We start from the raw sequence: 19,885 nt of genomic DNA, 5'->3' as shown, positions 1-19,885 counted from the left end.
GCAATGAGTTGCACAGATTCACCACCCTCTGACCTAAGAGGTGATTTGTGCGTTTAGATATCTTTGATTCTCTCAACATTCATGTCCTTGCATCCACCCCCTCTCTTGTCCAACCCAACCCATTGTGGACAAGGGCAACAAGGGCACCCCGTGACGTCACCACGCACAGCGCAGCGGTCAAGTTGGCGGTGCCCCGTGACGTCACCACGCACAGCGCAGCGGTCAAGGTGGCGGTGCTCCGTGACGTCACCACGCACAGCGCAGCGGTCAAGGTGGCGGGGCCCCGTGACGTCACCACGCACAGCGCAGCGGTCAAGGTGGCGGTGCTCCGTGACGTCACCACGCACAGCGCAGCGGGCAAGATGGCGGTGCCCCGTGACGTCACCACGCACAGCGCAGCGGGCAAGATGGCGGCGCCCATGGTGCGGGCGGCCCCGCTCTGGTGGTCGCTGTGGGCGCCGGGATCCCTCCTCTCGGCGCCGCGGAAGGCGGCCAAGCGAGTCGGGAGCCGCTGGAGAAGCGGCGGCGGCGGCCTCCTGTCGCAGCTGCACCAGCGCGGCATCGTCCAGGACGTGTTCCCGGCGGCCGAGGGCGGCGGCGGCCTGCAGCGGCTGCTCGAGTCCGCGCCACAGACCGTGTACTGCGGCTTCGACCCCAGCGCCGACAGCCTGCACGTCGGCCACCTGCTCGCCCTGCTCGGCCTCATCCACCTGCAGCGCGCCGGGCACCGCGTCCTGCTGCTGCTGGGCGGCGCCACCGCCCGCCTGGGCGACCCGAGCGGCCGCGGCAGCGGCGAGCGGGGGTCACTGAGCGCCGAGGCGGTGCGGAACAATGCCCGCGGCCTGCGGAGCAGCGTCCATACCGTGTTCGCCAACCACCACGCCTGCTTCTGCGGCGCCGACCAGCCCCAGGCCCCGCTTACCCTCCTCGACAACTCCGACTGGTACCAGGGCAAGGGGCTGGTGGACTTCATCGACACAGTGGGAAGGCATTTCCGCATGGGCACCATGCTGAGCCGGCAGAGTGTGCAAGCTCGCCTAAAGAGCCCCGAGGGCATGAGCTTCACCGAGTTCACCTACCAGATGTTCCAAGCCTACGACTTCTACTACTTGAACCTACACCACGATTGTAGGATCCAACTGGGAGGCATGGATCAACTGGGCAACATCACGTCTGGATACGAATTCATTCACAAGTCTGGAAAATCACTCTTATTAAATGTCACGTTTCATAAGTTCTAGGTGCAGAATTAGGCCATTCTGCACACCAAGTCTTCTCCACCATTCAATCATGGCCGATCTATTTTTCCACCCAACCCAATCTCCTGCATTCTCCCCATATAGCCCCTGTCCGAAGAAGGGTCTCGACCCGAAACGTCGCCTATTCCTTCGCTCCATAGATGCTTCCTCACCCGCTGAGTTTCTCCAGCATTTTTGTCTACCTTCGATTTTTCCAGCATCTGCAGTTCTTTCTTAAACATGTACCACTTAGGCGAATTTTTCGGCCACTACATGCGACAAGGCTGTTGCCACATGGTCGCGGGGTGACACCTGTATGGTCGTGAGAAGTCGTAACGTTTTTTTGGTCGTCGCTGAATTTTGAAATGTTCAAAACTTTTCTAAGACTGTGGGCTTGACATAGCTTGTCTTCTGTCGTAGGTTGTTGCCAGAATGACGCCAGGTTTTGGCGACTTGCTACAACTGTGACAGTCGCTGAAAAAATGCCTAAGTGGGAAAGGCCCTTAACTCCTGTCACCGTGTTTAGGAAAGAACTGCAAATGCGGATTTAGATCGAAGATAGACACAAAATGCTGGAGTAACTCAGCGGGACAGACAGCATCTACAGAGAGAAGGAATGGGTGACATTTCGGGTCGAGACCCATCTTCAGACTATTGTCAGGGGAGTCGGTGGGACAGAGATAGAATGTAGTCAGAGACAGTAAGTTACTCTGAGCGGAGGTGTTCGTTTCGCCGAACACCTCCGCTCGGTCCGCAAGAACCTACCTGACCTCCCGGTGGCTCAGCACTTCAACTCCCCCTCCCATTCCCAATCCGACCTCTCTGTCCTGGGTCTCCTCCATTGCCAGAGTGAGCAACACCGGAAATTGTAGGAACAGCACCTCATATTCCGCTTGGGGAGTCTGAATCCTGCGGGCATGAACATTGAATTCTCCCAATTTTGTTAGCCCTTGCTGTCTCCTCCCCTTCCTCAGCCCTCGGGCTGTCTCCTCCCATCACCCAGCCCTCGGGCTCCTCCTCCTTTTTCCTTCCTTCTCCCCGCCACCCCCTATCAGTCTGAAGGTTTCGGCCCGAAATATTACCTATTTCCTTCGCTCCATAGATGCTGCTGCACCCGCTGAGTTTCTCCAGCATTTTTGTGTACCTTCGATTTTCCAGCATCTGCAGTTCCTTCTTGAACAGTTACTCCAGCATGTTGTGTCTGCCCCTGACACCCTAACAATCAAGAATCTGTCAATCTCTGCCTTAAATATATCCATAAACATGGTCTTCACAGCCACGTGTGGCAACGAATTCCACAGAATCAGCACCCTGTGACTAACAAAATTCCTCCTCATCTTTCTGCTTGTACTTTTATTCTCCCCCACCCTAGTCCTCTTGCTAATTTCACAGTTTGTATTCCTTCGTTATCACCAAAGATCCTATAGCAAGCAAGATAGTGCAGTCCTGCTAAAACCGATGGGCTGACGTGTAGTACGCAACGGAGCGGAACGTCAGCCTATTCGTCGGCCATTGCAGTATACCCGACCCGACTTTGTATATCCCTCTCGCAGTGTAATCAGTGTTGCGGGGGAACAGTGTTTGCTATAGGATCTTTGGTTATCACCATGTCTCCAGCCAATAATAGCCAATAAAAGGGCTCCACCTTTCCTGAGTCACAATGCAGGCTCTGCTTTGTTCTATACTTTTCCCATATCTCCAGTGTCCCCCTCCCTGACTCTCAGTCTGATGAAGGGTCTCGAAACGTCACCTATTTTCTCCCGAGATACTGCCTGACCCGCTGAGTTACTCCAGCATTTTGTGTCTTGATATTAATGTTGATTTGTTTTCTGCTGGTACTTTTGTTCCTTAACATATACTTCGGAATTTGCAGGGTAACTGGGCAAGACGTCTACGGCATCATGGTACCGCTTGTGACCAGTGCTTCAGGGGATAAACTGGGAAAAACTGCAGGAAATGCAGTATGGTTAAACAAAAATAAGACCTCGCCCTTTGAACTGTATCAGTATTTTGTCAGGCAACCAGATTCAAACATAGAAAGGCAAGTTATTTATTTCTTAATCTTTGGGCTTGTATACTATACAAGATCTTTGAGAGTTTCTCTGGAGAACAGGGATAGATTCATTGGCTGTTTATTGTCACGTTTGCACTGCACAAGTGAAATTCTTGCACCATTGCCATATTTTGATGTCATTTAGAAAAGAAAAGTCCAAAGTTCGATCTACATGTTGGATTACTGGAGCGCCCCTGATTTAAAAGTATGTTAAAAATATAATTTGTAGGTTGCTATAGTTTCATAATTCCCTAAGATCAGTGGTAGAATATATGTTGAAAAAGCCATTTCTCATTTCAGAAGTATTTGCAATAAAAGAATGGCTTGGAGGGCTCTGTATCCATTTACATACCTTGCTGTTTTCAGTATGAAAAATAGTGTCAATGTCATGTGTTATAATTGTTTGAATGACTTAATAATTCATATAAATTGCAACGGATGTTACCCCTGTATTGAGTGGACATCAACAAATGTGAACATTACTTCTGAATTTAAGGGGAGGATGGTGTACAGATAGGGGTGTTTTCCCAGGGCACATAAGTGTAATTTTATGTCAATAATTTTAGATTAAGCAATGACGTTTGATTTTGCTATTGTGAAGCCAACTTATCTGTTACTATTTTTTGTTTTAATCTGTTTTACTCTAGATATCTTAAACTCTTTACCTTCATCCCACTTCCGGAGATTGAAAGCATTATGGTCAATCATGGAACTGATCCAGGAAAGCGCATTGCCCAAAAACGACTAGCAGCAGAAGTAACCAAATTGGTTCATGGAAAGGAAGGATTAGAATCTGCCAAAAGGTGAGAATTAAGGATCTGTTGATCAGATTCCCGTGAAGTGTAATTTATTTATATTGGGCTGGTAAAGCTCAGTGACTGATGGAGGAACAACTGTGGAAGCAGGGGAGCAGTTAGAGCTGCTGCCTCACAGCACCAGAAACCCAGTTTCCATCTTGACCTTGGGTGCTGTCTATGCGGGGTTTGCACATTGTCCCTGTGACTGCGTGGGTTTCCTCCAGGTGCTCCAATTTCCTCCCACATCCCAAAGACGTGCGGGTTTGTAGATTAATTGGCCTCTCTAAAAATTGCCCCTCAGTTTTAGGGAGTGGATGAGGAAGTGGGGATAACATAGAACTAGCGTGAACGGGTGATTGATGAATGGCATGGACTCGGTGGGTTGAAGTGCCCATTTCCATGCTGTATCTTTCAATTTACTGCAATGATACCTCGACCCTATTAACAGGTGATTAATGGAAGCTGGAAGCAAAGACTATCTAGAAGGTAGAAGGTACACAAATGCTGGAGAAACTCAGCGGGTGCAGCAGCATTTATGGAGCGAAGGAAATAGGTGACATTTCGGGCCGAAACCCTTCTTCAGACTGATGGGGGGTAGGGGGGAGAAGGAAGGAAAAAGGGAGGAGGAGGAGCCCGAGGGCGGGGGGATGGGAGGAGACAGCTCGAGGGTTAAGGAAGGGGAGAAGACAGCAAGGGCTAGCAAAATTGGGAGAATTCAAAATTGGGTGAATTCTCCCAATTTTGCTAGCCCTTGCTGTCTCCTTTTGTGTACCTTCCAGCATCTGCAGTTCCTTCTTGAACACTATCTAGAAGGTGATCTGTCCAAAGTGCATGAAGACTGCAATACTGGAGGCAAGTGGGAAGGATGTAAGCAAAAGGTACTTAAGGGAATGCAACATGAATTTATCAGAATGCTACCTGAATGTCAGATTAAATTACATTGAGAGCTACACAAACTGGAGCTAGATTCCCTGGAATTTAGAGGGGTAAAAGATGTTTGATATTAAGATAGTATAGGAGCTGTTACAGCATAGAGGGTTAAATCAAATCCATTGGAAATACCAGCTGCACCACTGTTGCCCTCACCACTGTAATAATAATGTGTGCTTGTCAAACTTAAAAATGTATCAATTTTCTGTATCATCCAAACTAACCAAACCCTACTCTAATTTTCCTGCTGTTAATGTTCAGCTTTATGTTTTCCTTTCAGATGTACAAGTGCACTCTACCATAACAGTGTGGATGTATTGGAGACCATGTCAGATGAAGAGCTACAAGAGTTGTTTAAAGGAGCATCATTTTCGGAGAATCTGCTGGAGCCAGGCACAACAGTGCTGGATCTCTGCCGGAAAGCCAATGCTGTTCCGGATGGCCCCAGAGGGTATGTTTCCAACACAACTTAGTTACACATCAAGTTGACAATGCCTGTGGTCAGGAGTCACTGGGGCAAAGTAAATCCCAGTAAATCGGTGTAACTTGATGTACTTTGTTGTATATTCTTTCCATCCTTGGTAGTACAATTTTGTGTTCGTACAACTATGAAGACCATGTGTATTTCAATCTGTGGGGTGAAATTGTGGAATGATTTGAATGTGGAAATCAAGCAAAGCACAAACATTACTCAGTGCAAAAAAAAATATTTTCCAGAGATATAAGAATGAGGAAGGGCTGTGATGACGGTTAAGGTTTAGTTTATTGACACAGTGTGATATTCGCGTTGTACATAGAATTTGGATAATTGTTTATAAACTGTATATATGTGTGTTTGCGTGCGTGCATATGTGTATATGTATATGTATATGGCATATGTATATGGCTTATGTATGAATATATGTATGTATAAGTTTGTGTATGTGTGTGTATATATTTGTGTGTATATATGTGTGTGTAGATGATAAAGTTTGTGAATTAATTGATGAGAATGGGTAGGAATAAATAAGTGTACGTGTACTTCCTCTTATTCCTTTTCGAACATGTAAGATTTAATTTGTGATGTTTATGAGAAATTATTCAATGAGTTGTGTATAGGTTTATTGTTCATTACATTTTATTGTTATCTTGCTTTGCTTTTAACTTTTTGTTTTACATGTTTGAAATAAAATATATATGACAATACATTTTGACAGTACAGCTCTGTAACAATCCAAATAGGAATCTTACTTTAATATTACTAACCTATTGTTCCTGCCTCAGCTACACAGTTAGGGTTTGGGTTTTAATTTTGGACCAGTTATTCACTGATGTTCCGTGCAAACCTACTTGAGTAAATACGGTGAACGATAAAGTGCTGGTGGAACTCAGCAGGTCAGGCAGCATCTATGGAGGGAATGGACAGGTGACGTTTCACATCGGGGCCCATCATGTGACCTTTGCCCATTCTCCACAAATGATGCCCAATGTGTGCCTACAGTACTTTGTGTTTATTCACGATTCCAGCATCTGCAGTTTCTTGTGTCTCCATTCAGCTAGATAATTCCCTATAATGTTATCCACTTGAATAGGAATGGTCAGCATGTTGGTGCCAAATATTCTACGTAGTTTCAACTGCAGTAGTTTTCATTTTAATATAGTTATTTTGTTGCCATTTTCCCTGCGAACAATAATTTGAAAATAGAAGTGCCTTGACTGAAGGAGCAATCCTGTAGAAAATCTAAATCACGCTGAGAATTATTTTTCTTCTCCTGTTCTAGGTATCAGATCATCGCAGATGGAGGAATTTGGATTAATAACTTACGAGTGACAAAACCAGAACAAGTGCTGGTTTTGAAGCAACATATTCTCACAAATGGACTGTCTCTGCTCAGAGTCGGAAAGAAAAATTATCATATTGTGAAATGGCTCAACATGGTAACTTAGTCGCCAACGGTTGTTCTCTTTGTTAAAAAGTTGTATACAAAGTGAAACACTTGGTGCTTTTCATTTTTGCCACTGAGTGAACTGAGAGCTCTGTACAAACTTGATCCCAGTGTTCTAAATTAGAATTATGCTAGTGTCTGAGTTAGGATTACGTAGTAGAATTAGATTTATGTATTAGTTAGTGAGTGAAATCCTTAGCCAAGTTGTAAAATAACTATGACAGAATTGTGTTCACTGGATGAAAGCAGGAACTAAAATTAGAATTCAATGACATAACCTTCTCAATCTTTTGGATTCATGGCATCAGCTTTCAAGGTCACTTGTGGCCATCTGTATTCCCCCAGCCACTGTACTATGTATAAACTTTTACACTCACTAAGTGAGAGAGGTCATTGAGGCGACTACTGTGGCCATTTGTAGTTTTATTTGTATAAATTTGCACAATGTTGACAAGAATACCTCCGTACAGAATTAAATGTGAAATGAATTAAAAATATGTGATTTTTAATTTTACATTTGTAATTTTTTATGCAGCAATAACTAATATTGAGGAAGGAAATAAATAAAGGAAAAGATACCATGGCTCACAGGAGCTTTTTATTTCTTGTTTAGTCCACTGAAAGAAACTGACAAGGCCAGAGCTGAGAAGGAGACAAAAATATGTCGTAGGGAAAGAAGAGAATTATGTAAAGCCAAAGGGATGGAAGAGGGTAGGAAAGGGGTAGAATAATATGTGCACACTATAATGAATGGGGGTGGGAGCACAGGAAAGAGAGAGGGGGAAGGATGGGCCTTAAAATTGGAGAATGCTATTTTTACATAGTTGGTTGTAAACTACCCAAGTGGAATACAAGGTGTTATTCCTCCGCATCTGTGGGAGGAAATGGACAGATGACACTGTGTCCAGTCCCTCCTTCAAATAGGCTTTGTTTACATCGGCAAATGTGCCCAAGTTTCAAAAGTCCTGCATCAACCATTCTGTCCCGTGCTCCGTCCGTTGTCAGAGTGCCACCACACGCAAACCTGACGAACAGCACGTGGTATTCCGCTTGGGTAACTTACAACCCAAGGGCATGAACATTAAATTATCCAAATGAGATAATTAGGTAACAAATACCCTCTCCCCCTCTCTTCCTAGTGCCCCACCTCAATACGCACCCATTTCTCCCACTATCTCCCCCCTCTCTTTTCCACATATATTCCTCCAGCTTCACATTTTGTGCATCTTCTATATTTCCATCCGCATCTTGCCGATCTCACAGCCTTTTGTCTTTTCATTTCTGGTCTTCATCCATCTGGGAATCTACTCCCCTTTCACTTTACAGGCTTTGTCCCGCCCCCATCTTTGTAGTAGGGAGACAGTTTGAGCAATCAGTTTGAAGGGTCCTGATCCAAAACATCGCCTATCCACATTCTCTTGAGTTATTCCAGCACTTTTTGTCTTTTTGTCTTGTGTCCTTCAGACTGGGCTCTGCTAACATGAGCAATGATGCCCTGGTTTCGAAAGGGCTGCTGGGAGTTGTAGTCCAACGTGCTGGGGGTCGCCGTGCGTCACTGAATGAGAACACCCATCATGCCGTGCTCTCTCTCACACACACATATCCCGGCAGCGCACGCGCAATGGCAAGATGGCCCAGTTGCGCACGCGCAGTCAAGGTGCCGCCCGCCGGCGCACGCGCAGTGGCGAGACGGCCTCCGGTGCCAGCATGCCGCGCAGGCGCAACAGCGAGATGGTCCCGGGTGCCGGCAGGCCACGCACGCGCAGTGGCGACAGCCGGCCTTGCTGCTGCTGCTTCTGCTTCTCCTTCTCCTTGAGCCGCGCTCCCGCTGCCCGCTGCCCCTGCCCAGCAATGGAGGCGCTCTGAAGCCCGCTGGTCGGTCGACGAAGAGAGGCGGTCAAGGGAGAAGTGTGTTATTGTCCTGCCCTCCACTCACAGCGGCCATGGAGGCGCTGATCCCGGTCATTAACAAGCTGCAAGAAGTGTTCAACACAGTGGGAGCCGACATCATCCAACTGCCGCAGATCGTGGTGGTGGGCACGCAGGTAAGGAGGGGCCGAGTGGCCGCTGCGGCGCACACACACACACACACACACACACACACACACACACACACACACACACACACACACACACACACACACAGACACACACACACAGACACACACACACACACACACACACACACACACACACACACACACACACACACACAGAGACACACACACACACACACACACACACACACACACACAGAGACACACACACACACACACACACACACACACAGAGACACACACACAGAGACACACACACAGAGACACACACACCCACACCCACACCCACACCCACACCCACACACACACACACACACACCAACACCAACACCAACACCAACACCAACTGCATGCAGAACATCCCTCACGTCCACACCATTAACTCGCCCTTTCCCAGCCGCAATGTACTTCCAGCAAATTCTAAATGTCAGGTTTATCATCCTTCATTTATGTTGATTTGTGTACAAGCTTCTGCTTTCACTCCCTGCTCTGCAACATCAATGCCTGCCTGGATAATGTGCAAAACCTCCCAAAGCTCTGTATAGAACAATGAGGGTGGGGACCTTGAAGACCAGTAGAACTGTGAAGAAGGAAGAACGTGTTTAATTGTCATATTTATTTATATGCATTTATTTATATAATATGATTGGCACATGTATTAACAATGGAACAATGGCATTCTTACTTGCAGCAGCATAACCGACCTGTCAATACAAATATGTGGAGGAAAGAACTGCAGATGCTGGTTTAAATCGAAGGTAGACACAAAATGCTGGAGTAACTCAGACTGAAGAAGGGTCTCAACCCGAAACGTCACCCATTCCTTCTCTCCAGAGATGCTGCCTGACCCGCTGAGTTACTCTAGCATTTTGTGTCTACCTGTAAATACAATACATAGATAATATAATAAACATTAACTGAGACAATAATGCCAATAATAGTGCATTGTGCACATTGTTTTGTTTTTGTGGACTACTGTTTCTACAAATCTGTTGTGCTGACGCAGTTTCATTGTTCCACTTCAGTACATATGACAAACGCTTGACTCTTGCCAAAAAAAACACGGTCCTTAGTGCCACAGAAGAAGTAATTGGATTGAACGCACACATGAACCAGGTTTCAGAGACCGGGATGTTAGAGTGGAGATGGTTAAAGGTTCTGCCCTTTGATGACGTGATGTAAAGTTGGAGGATAAAATAGTGGAGGAAAAAGATACAGAAGCTCGTGGCTTTTTGAGGACCTCTCTTAATGTCAGTTGGCAGCCAATGTAGATAAGTGAAGACACAGTGCTTGATGGGACTGAATGTTTAGCGTACAAGCTGCTGGGCATTTGACAAGTTGATTTTGTGGAAATGTAGAATGAAGGTGTCCAGAAGCATTACAGCAATCAACATTGTTGAAGACAGCAGTAAGCATCAAAGGCTGAGGTGATATAGAACTAAGAAATGTAAGAGTAACCCTAATTTTGATAACTTGAATGATATGCAATTTGGAACATGCTACAAAATGAGACACCGTGTTTTATTCGCTGTAAGCAGGTGAGACGGGTTCTCCCAATCAGTGGGAAGGGCGTAGAGTTCACGATGGGAGGCAAAGTTCATCTGAACAATATTGTGACTTGGAGCACGTAGAGAAATTGAGATTAAATGTGATGGGGGGGGGAAACTGAACCATATATCGTGTTTTATGCAAAGAAGACATTTCCCTGCCTGTGGATTGCACCAATAGATAGAAGCACTTGTACCAGGAGAAAATGATCATTTCTAAATATTGAAAGGAGAAGAGGCCTTTTTATTTTTAGTTCTCTGTGAGTAATGCTGTCAAATTTACTTTGATTGGCCATGTCTAATTGCCAAATTGGTCTTGTTACAATCCTTAAAGTGAAGGTGCCAGAATCTTGTTAATGGGGTCTGGGCTATTGGAATATTGACTAGAGGCTTTTAAAGTCATGGGGTTAGTCAGTTTGGATGGTGTGTGATTTAGAGGGAGAACTGGAAATTATGTTACTTCTGCAATGTTTTAATTGTTTTTCTGAGTTAAAGTGTATGTCGGGGGAGCAGTAACCTTGTCAAACTACTGCAATTTGCACCATGAACCAGCCAATTTGCACATTGTGTGTATTGTGAACATTGAAACAGATGTCAGTGGTGGGTCTGGGTGGGTCAAGTCTATCAGTGACCTAGCTGCTATTCAGATTTTAGTTGTGTGTACTGGGAAATTGATATCAGTCTATAATAATTGTGATTTAAGCTTTGATAGGCTTCAAGAAAAGAATTGTTACACAATCAATTAAGAGGTGGTCAAGAGAATGTTCTTTAGAAGAGATGTCAGAGGGTTATGGGGAGAAGGCAGGAGAATCGTGTTAGGAGGGATAAATAGTTTGGCCATGATTGGATGGCGGAGTAGACTTGACAGGCCGAATGGCCTAATTCTACTCCTATCACTTATGGTCTTATGATGTATCCTTAGGGTGAGGTGGCACATTTCTGGGATTCAGCTTCAAGTTTACCCCGTTGCCATGATCACGAAGTGACATCTGCTTATTATTTGGGGGGTGCGGGCAGAGAGGGGTGCCATGTTTGAGATGCTAGTATATTGGGGGAGAAAGTAAGTTGTAAACTGGACATAATGCAACTACTCAGCAACTCAGATTGGATTGGTGAGTGGGCAGAGATCCTGTAAAAATCTGAATCTGTCCATTCCGGCAAGAAAAGTGAAAGGGAATTTTATCTAAATGGATAGCTCTTGCATATCTCCGCTCAGTCCGCAATAACCTACCTGAACTCCCGGTGGCTCAGCACTTCAACTCCCCCTCCCATTCCCAATCCGACCTCTCTGTCCTGGGTCTCCTCCATTGCCAGAGTGAGCAACACCGGAAATTGGAGGAACAGCACCTCATATACCGCCTGGGTTGCTTGCGTCCGCATGGCATGAACGTTGAATTCTCCCAGTTTTGCTAGCCCTTGCTGTCCCCTCCCCTTCCTTAACCCTCGAGCTGTCTCCTCTCATCCCCCGGCCCTCGGGCTCCTCCTCCTCCCTTTTTCATTCCTTCTCCCCCCCACCCCCCATCAGTCTGAAGAAGGGTTTCGGCCCGAAACGTCGCCTATTTCCTTCGCTCCATAGATGCTGCTGCACCCGCTGAGTTTCTCCAGCATTTTTGTGTACCTATGAAGAAAGAGTTGTGTGCCCTGAAGAACGATTTGCAAAAGGCTGGGATGCAGATACAGTAAATGATTAGGAAAACAAAATATTATCCTTTATGCTAGGTACATTAAATTTAAAAGTAAGGAGGTTGTTCTTCAGTGGTACATTGTTTTTAGTTTCGTTCTGAGGTACAGTATGGGAACAGGCCATTCGGCCCACCAAGTCCATTCTGACCTTTGATCACCTATCAACACTAGTTCTATGTTATTCTACTGCCGACACATTAGGGGCAATTTAACAGAGGCCAATTAACCTATTGGTGAGATCATATCTGAAATGCCATGTACAATATTGGTCCTCTTATTTTTGGAAAGTTGTTGATATGTTGAAGCAGTTTAGAGAGGGATTACTAAACTAATATCTAGAATATGTAGGAAAGAAAAACAAAGCTGGAATAACTCGGTGGGTCAAGCAGCATCTCTGGAAAAAAGGACCAGGTGAGGTTTCGGGTCGAGACTGAAGGAGGGTCACCTATTCCTTTTCTCCAGAGATGCTGCTTGTCCCGCTGAGTTACCCCAGCATTTTGTGCCTATCTCTCATGTCTAGAATATCTGGTTTACTAAGCTAATATCTAGTTTACTAAACAAATATCTGGTTGGCTTCTGAAGAAAGGTTGAACAAGATAGGCTAACATCCCATTGCATTTGGGAAGGGACTTCTCTGTTGGTATCAGGATGGTTGAATTAATCATTTTGTTTATATTGGTCTTTTGAGAAAGACGCTGTAATTGTATGTGTGATGAGTAATGTTGTTTTTGTATGTCTATATAATTGCCACAATAATGTAGCAACATTGTTGTCATCTTCAGAGCTACACTTTGTCCTGTTTTAATTTTGTAATTATTATTACTTGAAGGTTTTGGAATTTAAATAGTATTTCTACTGGTTTGCAAATGTGACTTCAATACATAATCCATTATAAAAGATCACAGTTTATAATCTCACTATTTACTCTCTCGGTTTACATATTTGTGATGTTTGTTCCACTTGTAATGTTGTCATCTACAAGTTTATCATTTTATAATACTGGGTGCGTGAGTTACATGATTGGATATTTCTATTTCAAATTGTGTCGTAGCTACAGATGTCTCATTCTCAGCTACAAGAATTGTGTAGTGGAGAACAAGGGCAAAGACCCAGCTCACAATCCCATTTCCCCACATTGTCCTAATTTAAAGAAAAATGCAATCTTTTAACAATTTCAGGATTTATTGTAGACTCCACTCCTCCAACATTTCCGTCTGAAATGTGAACATTCTGATTGAAAACCTCTAGGCTTTCCTTCATTCCGTAAATAACCTCCCAGAGATGCTGCCTGACCTGCTGGCACTTTGTTTTTTTATATATCATCTAATTTTCAGTTCATTGATTCATTATTTTTTCTTATCTGGTAACAAATATGTCAGTTCTATGTTCCTTGAACTTTGCTCTATATTCTTACCATACTCGGGGCATATTGTGGCCATGGTATTCTGACTGTGGACTAACCTACTCTTAAATGGGTGATTAAATACAATTACAGTAGTATTGAAATGGGTGGAACTATATCTTAAAGCAGTGTGACTGTTTAAAGGGGAAACCTGAAATGAGCATCTGTCTGTTCAACTGATAGACAATGGGAGGCAGATCAGGGCATGTAGCATTTCAACTGGCTCTGCCATTCAGGGAGATTGTAGCGGATCTGTACTCTAATTACAGCTTTTGAGGCTTCTGGTATATTGAGGTAGAAATAGATGATCTTATCAGTGGCAAGTATATTACGTGAAATAAGAGCCTTTTGATTTAAAAAAAAAACACATCTATTGATGCTCCTGAACACATCATCAATGATGTAACCTGGGGTCATTGGGTGTTTCGGGTCTTTCAACATCAGGCACCCTCACCCAGGCGACCCAGCCGTGGTAGATCAGACCACGACGTGTTCAGGTGGCATTCGCTCCTCCCCATGGACCTCCTCTCCTGATCCAGAGCCATCTCGAGGCTTTCTCCGCTGCCTGATCATCATATGCTGCACAGCAGTAATAGTTATTTAGATTTCTATTATATTTAAAGTACAATTTGGCAAACTCTTCAACCTTTTCAATTCATTGTGTTTTTTTTAAGATAATCTTAACAGTTTATTGCAGCATTGCTGTCCAATTGTATAAAAAAAAAGCTCCTCCCACTGAGAACCATTTGTAAAGTATATTTATTTCCGTTCTCTAACTTGACAGAGCAGTGGAAAAAGCTCGGTGTTGGAGAGCCTCGTGGGAAGGGACTTGCTCCCCCGAGGTACAGGCATCGTCACCCGGAGGCCTCTGGTTCTGCAGCTGGTGAACATTTCACCAGAGGAACTACGGAAAGCTTCAGGAGATGATGACGGTATGGATTTATTTATTTTTTAGTGCCGTTTTATGTTATTGCAGAGATGCTTTTGCTTTTGTTTGACGGCAATGATCTGAGAATAATAATGCTTGGATTGTACAAATGTGTCTAATGATTCTACATTTCCTTGATCGTTGTCTTGCTTTGATCTGTCGTTTTCACACCTTACCCCTCCGTATCACTAGTTACCCTCTCCCCTGACACTCTGACTGAAGAAGGGTCTCGACCCGAAACTTCACCCATTCCTTCTCTCCAGAGATGCTGCCTGTCCCGCTGACTCCAGCATTCTGTGTCCATCTTCTGTCTAATGATAAACTCCAGACTTCCAAAAAGTCCCTCAACCTTATGTGGTAACTTTGAGTCCAGTTGTCCAGTGTGGCTAAGATTGGATCTGAATGGAGAGAGTAATGAAAATACGTTCCAGGCTTCCTTGCTGACTTTTACTATTTTCTGCAATTCTTTCACTTTTTTTATAAATTCTGAAATATGTTTAATGAGCATTATGAAATGACAACACAAGTCAGTCTACGTTCCCAGTTTTACATTGCCCAGTTGGGAGAATTAGACTCGCAGCATGTATCTGGTCAAGTCATCTCAAAACATTATTTGTTTCAAATGTTAGGAAATGTAGACCTTGTCCACTCAATTTTTACTTTTTCCAAAGATCAACCTCAGATGTGCATATCCTCCTTTAGGTATGATGAACAAAAGTGTACGCAGTACCTCAGGCATGCTCTTATCAAAGTCAGATATATGGAGACAGAAAACTCCGTAGATGGTGGAATCTTGAGCAAAACACAAAGTACTGGAAAACTCAGCGGGTCAGGCAGCATCTGGGGACGGAAATGTACAGACAACGTTTCGGTTTGGGCCTCTTCTTCAGAACGATGGAATGAGGGGAGAAAGCTGGAAAAGAGAGGTAGGGCGGGAAAAAGTCCGGCAAGTGAAAGGTGGATACAGTGGGCGAGTGGTGTGGGGCAGATGTGGCAAATATTGGTAGTGAGAAGGAGCTAAAGGGTGACAGATAAAGAAAGAAGAGGAGTAGTGAAATGTTAAGATGGGGGCAGGAATATGGGTGGAAGGGGAAAGGGGTACCGGGTTCAAGAAGGGAGACGAGCAGAAGGAGGAAACATAGAAACATAGACAATAGGTGCAGGAGTAGGCCATTCGGACCTTCGAGCCTGCACCGCCATTCAATATGATCATGGCTGATCATCCAACTCAGTATCCTGTACCTGCCTTCTCTCCATACCCCCTGATCCCTTTTGCCACAAGGGCTACATCTAACTCCCTCTTAAATATAGCCAATGAACAACCACCTTCTGTGGCACAGAATTCCAGAGATTCACCACTCTCTGTATGAAAAATGTTTTTCTCATCTCGGTCCTAAAAGATTTCCCCCTTATCCTTAAACTGTGACCCCTTGTTCTGGACTTCCCCAACATCGGGAACAATCTTCCTGCATCTAGCCTGTCCAACCCCTTAAGAATTTTGTAAGTTTCTATAAGATCCCCCCTCAATCTTCTAAATTCTAGCGAGTACAAGCCAAGTCTATCCAGTCTTTCTTCATATGAAAGTCCTGGCATCCCAGGAATCAGGAAGGAAACAGAACAACTGGTGGGAGAAGGGGGGGGGGGGGGAGGTTGAGGTTGAGAAGTGTAGGTGGGTGAGGGGATGTACTTAGAATTGGTGAATTCAATATTCATGCTATTGGGTGTAGGCTACCCAAGCAGAATATGGGCTGTTCTTCCAGTTTGCGTGTGGCCTCACCCTGACAGCGGAGGAGGACAATGGCAGAAAGCCCAATATGGGAAAGTCAGATATAGTTGTCGAAAAACTCCTTGTTCAACCCTTGTGTAATTAAGACTGATGTAATATATACTTTCTGATTTTTTTGTAACCTATGTGTTAACATTGCTTTTTGCACAAGGACTCTCAAATCCATCTGAATGCCAATGTGAAATAGTTTATCCAATGTATTCAATTTCACACCAAAGTGAATAATCTTGCATTTCATACTCCTTCCACTGCACTCGATATGTTAAACTCCTTTTTCAGACCCTCCACAAAATCCTCAGTCCTCTCAGTTCCAGTTCTCTCTCATCATTTTATATCTCTACCCCTTGCTTCAACTACTTTCTTACTCACGGCCTTGCATTCCCACCACTCCTGCTCAGCCTCTCTCTATCTTTGCACATTGCATTATCCAATAGTTCTTCTCAGCCCCCTTACCTTTCCAATTACATTTGTGTCCATTATTCATCACCTCTGCCCAGCATCCCCCACAATCCAGTGTCGATTGTCAAATGTTACTGTGCCTGGCTAAGTCATGGTGAACTCTGAATAAATTCTCAATGATTTGCAAACTAAATATTTTGTTGATTGTTCTAATCCTATTCTTGAATTTTCAAATTTCTAGCATTCTTAAATGATATGTACTGTATCTTAAAAATAATATTTTTGCTGCATGAGCCTAATTTCACTCCTTCAGGTAATCTGAGAGCAGGATCTGTTGTATTATCTTTCAGTCTGCATGAGAGAAAAGATATTTTGTGAGCTGTATCTTCTCAACTGAACCTCTTAACCCTTCTGCTATTTCTCTAACTACAGAAACAGCTGCGTGGAAAAATTATGGCCAGCCTTACAAAGGTTCCCGCTTTCTTTTGTTTTCCTGTCAGTGTATCATGGCTGGGTGGCGCTGCATGGCTATTGATCATTGCTTAGTTATACACTGCCAATGGATAACTGTTGTACTTTTGCCTTGCACAGAGGTTTGCCTGCGGGTTTCTGTGCTGGTTTGAATCTATCTTCTATCTATTAATAAAACTCTCATCTTGTTTGTTTGCTTGTTCCCGAAATACAGACAAAACGGTACACAATAGCGCTACAATTTTCAGCCCACCTTACTCACCATTGTCCTGCAGTGTGTAGTTTCGTTCAGATTGATGTTATATTTTAAAAGTTATTGACTTTTTAAACTTTAAAAATCTGGCAGTCGCGCTCCCACTTGCAGTTTGTATTCAGGTCATTACGGGCAAGCACATGCAGTTTGTTTTTCAAAGATTAGTGTTTCTGATCTTTAAGTGATCTGCACTAGGTTTTTTGAAGTTTCTGTCAAGATGAAGGTTAGCTGCTTGCAAAACCAAGTCTGGCTGCATTATTAGTTTGTAGTTGCTTTGATATTTCTTGGTAATATTAGATTGTGTGTGTGTTTGTCTCAGGAAATTTACAAACTATTGTTTTCTTTAAATTCTAGTCAGCGAAGAGAGAATTTTTTGAACAATGAAACTGACTCCTTTTTTGGGTGATTTTGGCCAACTGGAGTAATCCATGTTGATGTTCTTTGGTCTCACGTGGGTGCTGACGAATGGTGATATCTGACCCTCCTCCTGGAATCATTGAGAGATGCCCTCCAATGCCCTCTGGAAAAAACGTTTTCACCCAGAGAGTTGTGAATCTGTGGAATTCTCTGCCACAGAAGGCAGTGGAGGCCAATTCACTGGATGTTTTCAAGAGGGAGTTAGATTTAGCTCTTAGTGCTAAGGGAATCAAGGTGCTGGCTCGAAGGCCTGAATGGCATACTCCTGCACCTATTTTGCTATTTTTCTAATGATTACTGTTACTAGCTCATCTGTTTGATCTAATTGTTGGATAGTGTGGCCTGAGAATAGAAATTGGGAGGTCATGTTACAACTGGGCAAGACATTGGTGGTGCCACACTTGGAGTATTGTGTTCAGTTTTGGTCACCCTGTTATAGGGAAGATGTTGTTAAACTGGAAAAGGTGCAGTAAAGATTTACAAGGACCTTGCCAGGACATGAGGGCCTAAACTATCGGGAGAGGTAGAGCAGACTAGGACTTTAAGCCTTGGTGCGCAGGAGGATAAGGGGTGATCTTATAGAGGTGTATAAGACCATGAGAGGAATAGATAGGGCAAATGCACAGAGTCTTTAACCAAGAATAGGGGAATCAAGAAGCAAAGGACATGGGTTTAAGGGAAGGGGGGGGGAAGATTTAATAGGAACCGAGGGACAACTTTTTTTACACAAAGGGTAGTGGGTGTATGGAACGAGTTGCTGGAGGAGTTAGTTGAGGCAGGGACTATCATAACATTTAAGAAACGTAGACAGGTACATGTGTAGGAAGCAACTGCAGATGGTGGTTTAATCTAAAGATAGACACAGTCATGTCTGATGAAGGGTCTTGATCCGAAACGTCACCTATTCCTTCTCTCCAGAGATGCTGCCTGTCCCGCTGAGTTACTCCAGCATTTTGTGTCTATAGACGGGTACATGGATAGGATAGGTTTAAAGGGATATGGGCCAAACAGGTAGGGCCTGTTTTCATGCTGTATGACTATGACTAATATGTTAAAATTTCAGGTAGGCTCTGGTATTTCTTAATATTTTGGCTAACCTCATATCTAAACCTCACCTTCCGATATGAACCCAGTATCCTTGATTTCCTCAGCCTGACTAAACTCAGTAATTTCCCCTTGTACATCATAAATGGCCAACCTATTTGTCTTAGCTCAAGACACCATAATTTACCCTGTAAACCCCCTTTATTTCAATGAGATCATCTGTCATGCTTGGTAGTTTAAGCCAAGTCTACAGGATCTCATGGTAGACCAACACCAAGGTCTACTTTTGGTTAAAAGTTTATGCATTCCATGGGAAGCTCACTTGTTGTGGTTTACAAAAGCATTGCAGTCTGGTCTGATGCGACATTCATTTATAACATTGTGCAATTCCAACTGCGCACTCACTTCTGCGTTATATCAACTACCTGTCTACTAGATGAGTGATCCTTCCCCTCTTGAATGCTTGTGGGACATGGATCCCCTACTCAGGCAATTCAGCAGTGATTTTGCATAACCCTACACACACACACTGGCATGATACGCAAGCCAATATCAATGTCTTCTCCCAGGCCAGCATCTTGCTGGCCACATTTATACAACTTTATTGGACAAGGTACAGGGTTCTCAGGCTCGGCACCAGTATCCCAATAAAACAGATGCTCTATTCCGAATTTATCTTGGAAAAGATTCACAGGTGAACAGGAAAATATTCACGGATGAACTCCCAGCCTGCTTGGTAAATGTGGGACAAAGGACCCGTTCCCGTGCTGTACCGTTCTATGAAAGTTGCCTTTCATTTCTTACGCAACTGGATGAAGAGAGAGTGGAGTGCAGTCATCCAATACTGGAAGATAACAGCTGCTGATTCATTTAACACCACTTATTTGATTTAGTCAAATTCTATGAAGTTGGTGTTGTGCAGTGTTGACAGACTGGGCGGGAAATGGACTGATGG

The 19,885-nt window shown here is 44.1% G+C and overlaps 2 protein-coding genes across 5 annotated transcripts in view; both read left to right on the top strand.

Moving 5' to 3' along the window:
- Window positions 1-396: 396 nt before the first annotated feature.
- Window positions 397-7,457, top strand: yars2 (tyrosyl-tRNA synthetase 2). Its single transcript, XM_033037562.1, has 5 exons — window positions 397-1,195; window positions 3,112-3,279; window positions 3,939-4,094; window positions 5,299-5,469; window positions 6,779-7,457. The coding sequence occupies exons 1-5, from the start codon at window positions 408-410 to the stop codon at window positions 6,942-6,944; spliced, it is 1,449 nt and encodes a 482-aa protein (XP_032893453.1). The 5' UTR covers window positions 397-407; the 3' UTR covers window positions 6,945-7,457.
- A 1,199-nt stretch (window positions 7,458-8,656) lies between these two features.
- dnm1l (dynamin 1 like) overlaps window positions 8,657-19,885 on the top strand; it is a 35,430-nt gene continuing 24,201 nt past the window's right edge. For 2 of the 4 annotated variants that reach the window (XM_033037560.1, XM_033037558.1), the window contains exons 1-3: window positions 8,700-8,988; window positions 14,417-14,564; window positions 17,178-17,216. In XM_033037560.1, the coding sequence (XP_032893451.1) occupies window positions 8,887-8,988; window positions 14,417-14,564; window positions 17,178-17,216 (289 nt within the window). In that variant the 5' untranslated portion in view covers window positions 8,700-8,886. Of the gene's footprint in view, window positions 8,989-14,416; window positions 14,565-17,177; window positions 17,217-19,885 lie in introns of all 4 variants that reach the window. The other 2 variants (XM_033037559.1, XM_033037561.1) reach the window with 2 other exon arrangements.

The sequence above is a fragment of the Amblyraja radiata genome, chromosome 19, assembly GCF_010909765.2.
Source record: "Amblyraja radiata isolate CabotCenter1 chromosome 19, sAmbRad1.1.pri, whole genome shotgun sequence".
Lineage (NCBI taxonomy): Eukaryota > Metazoa > Chordata > Chondrichthyes > Rajiformes > Rajidae > Amblyraja > Amblyraja radiata.
This window is presented reverse-complemented; position numbering and strand designations above follow the sequence as displayed.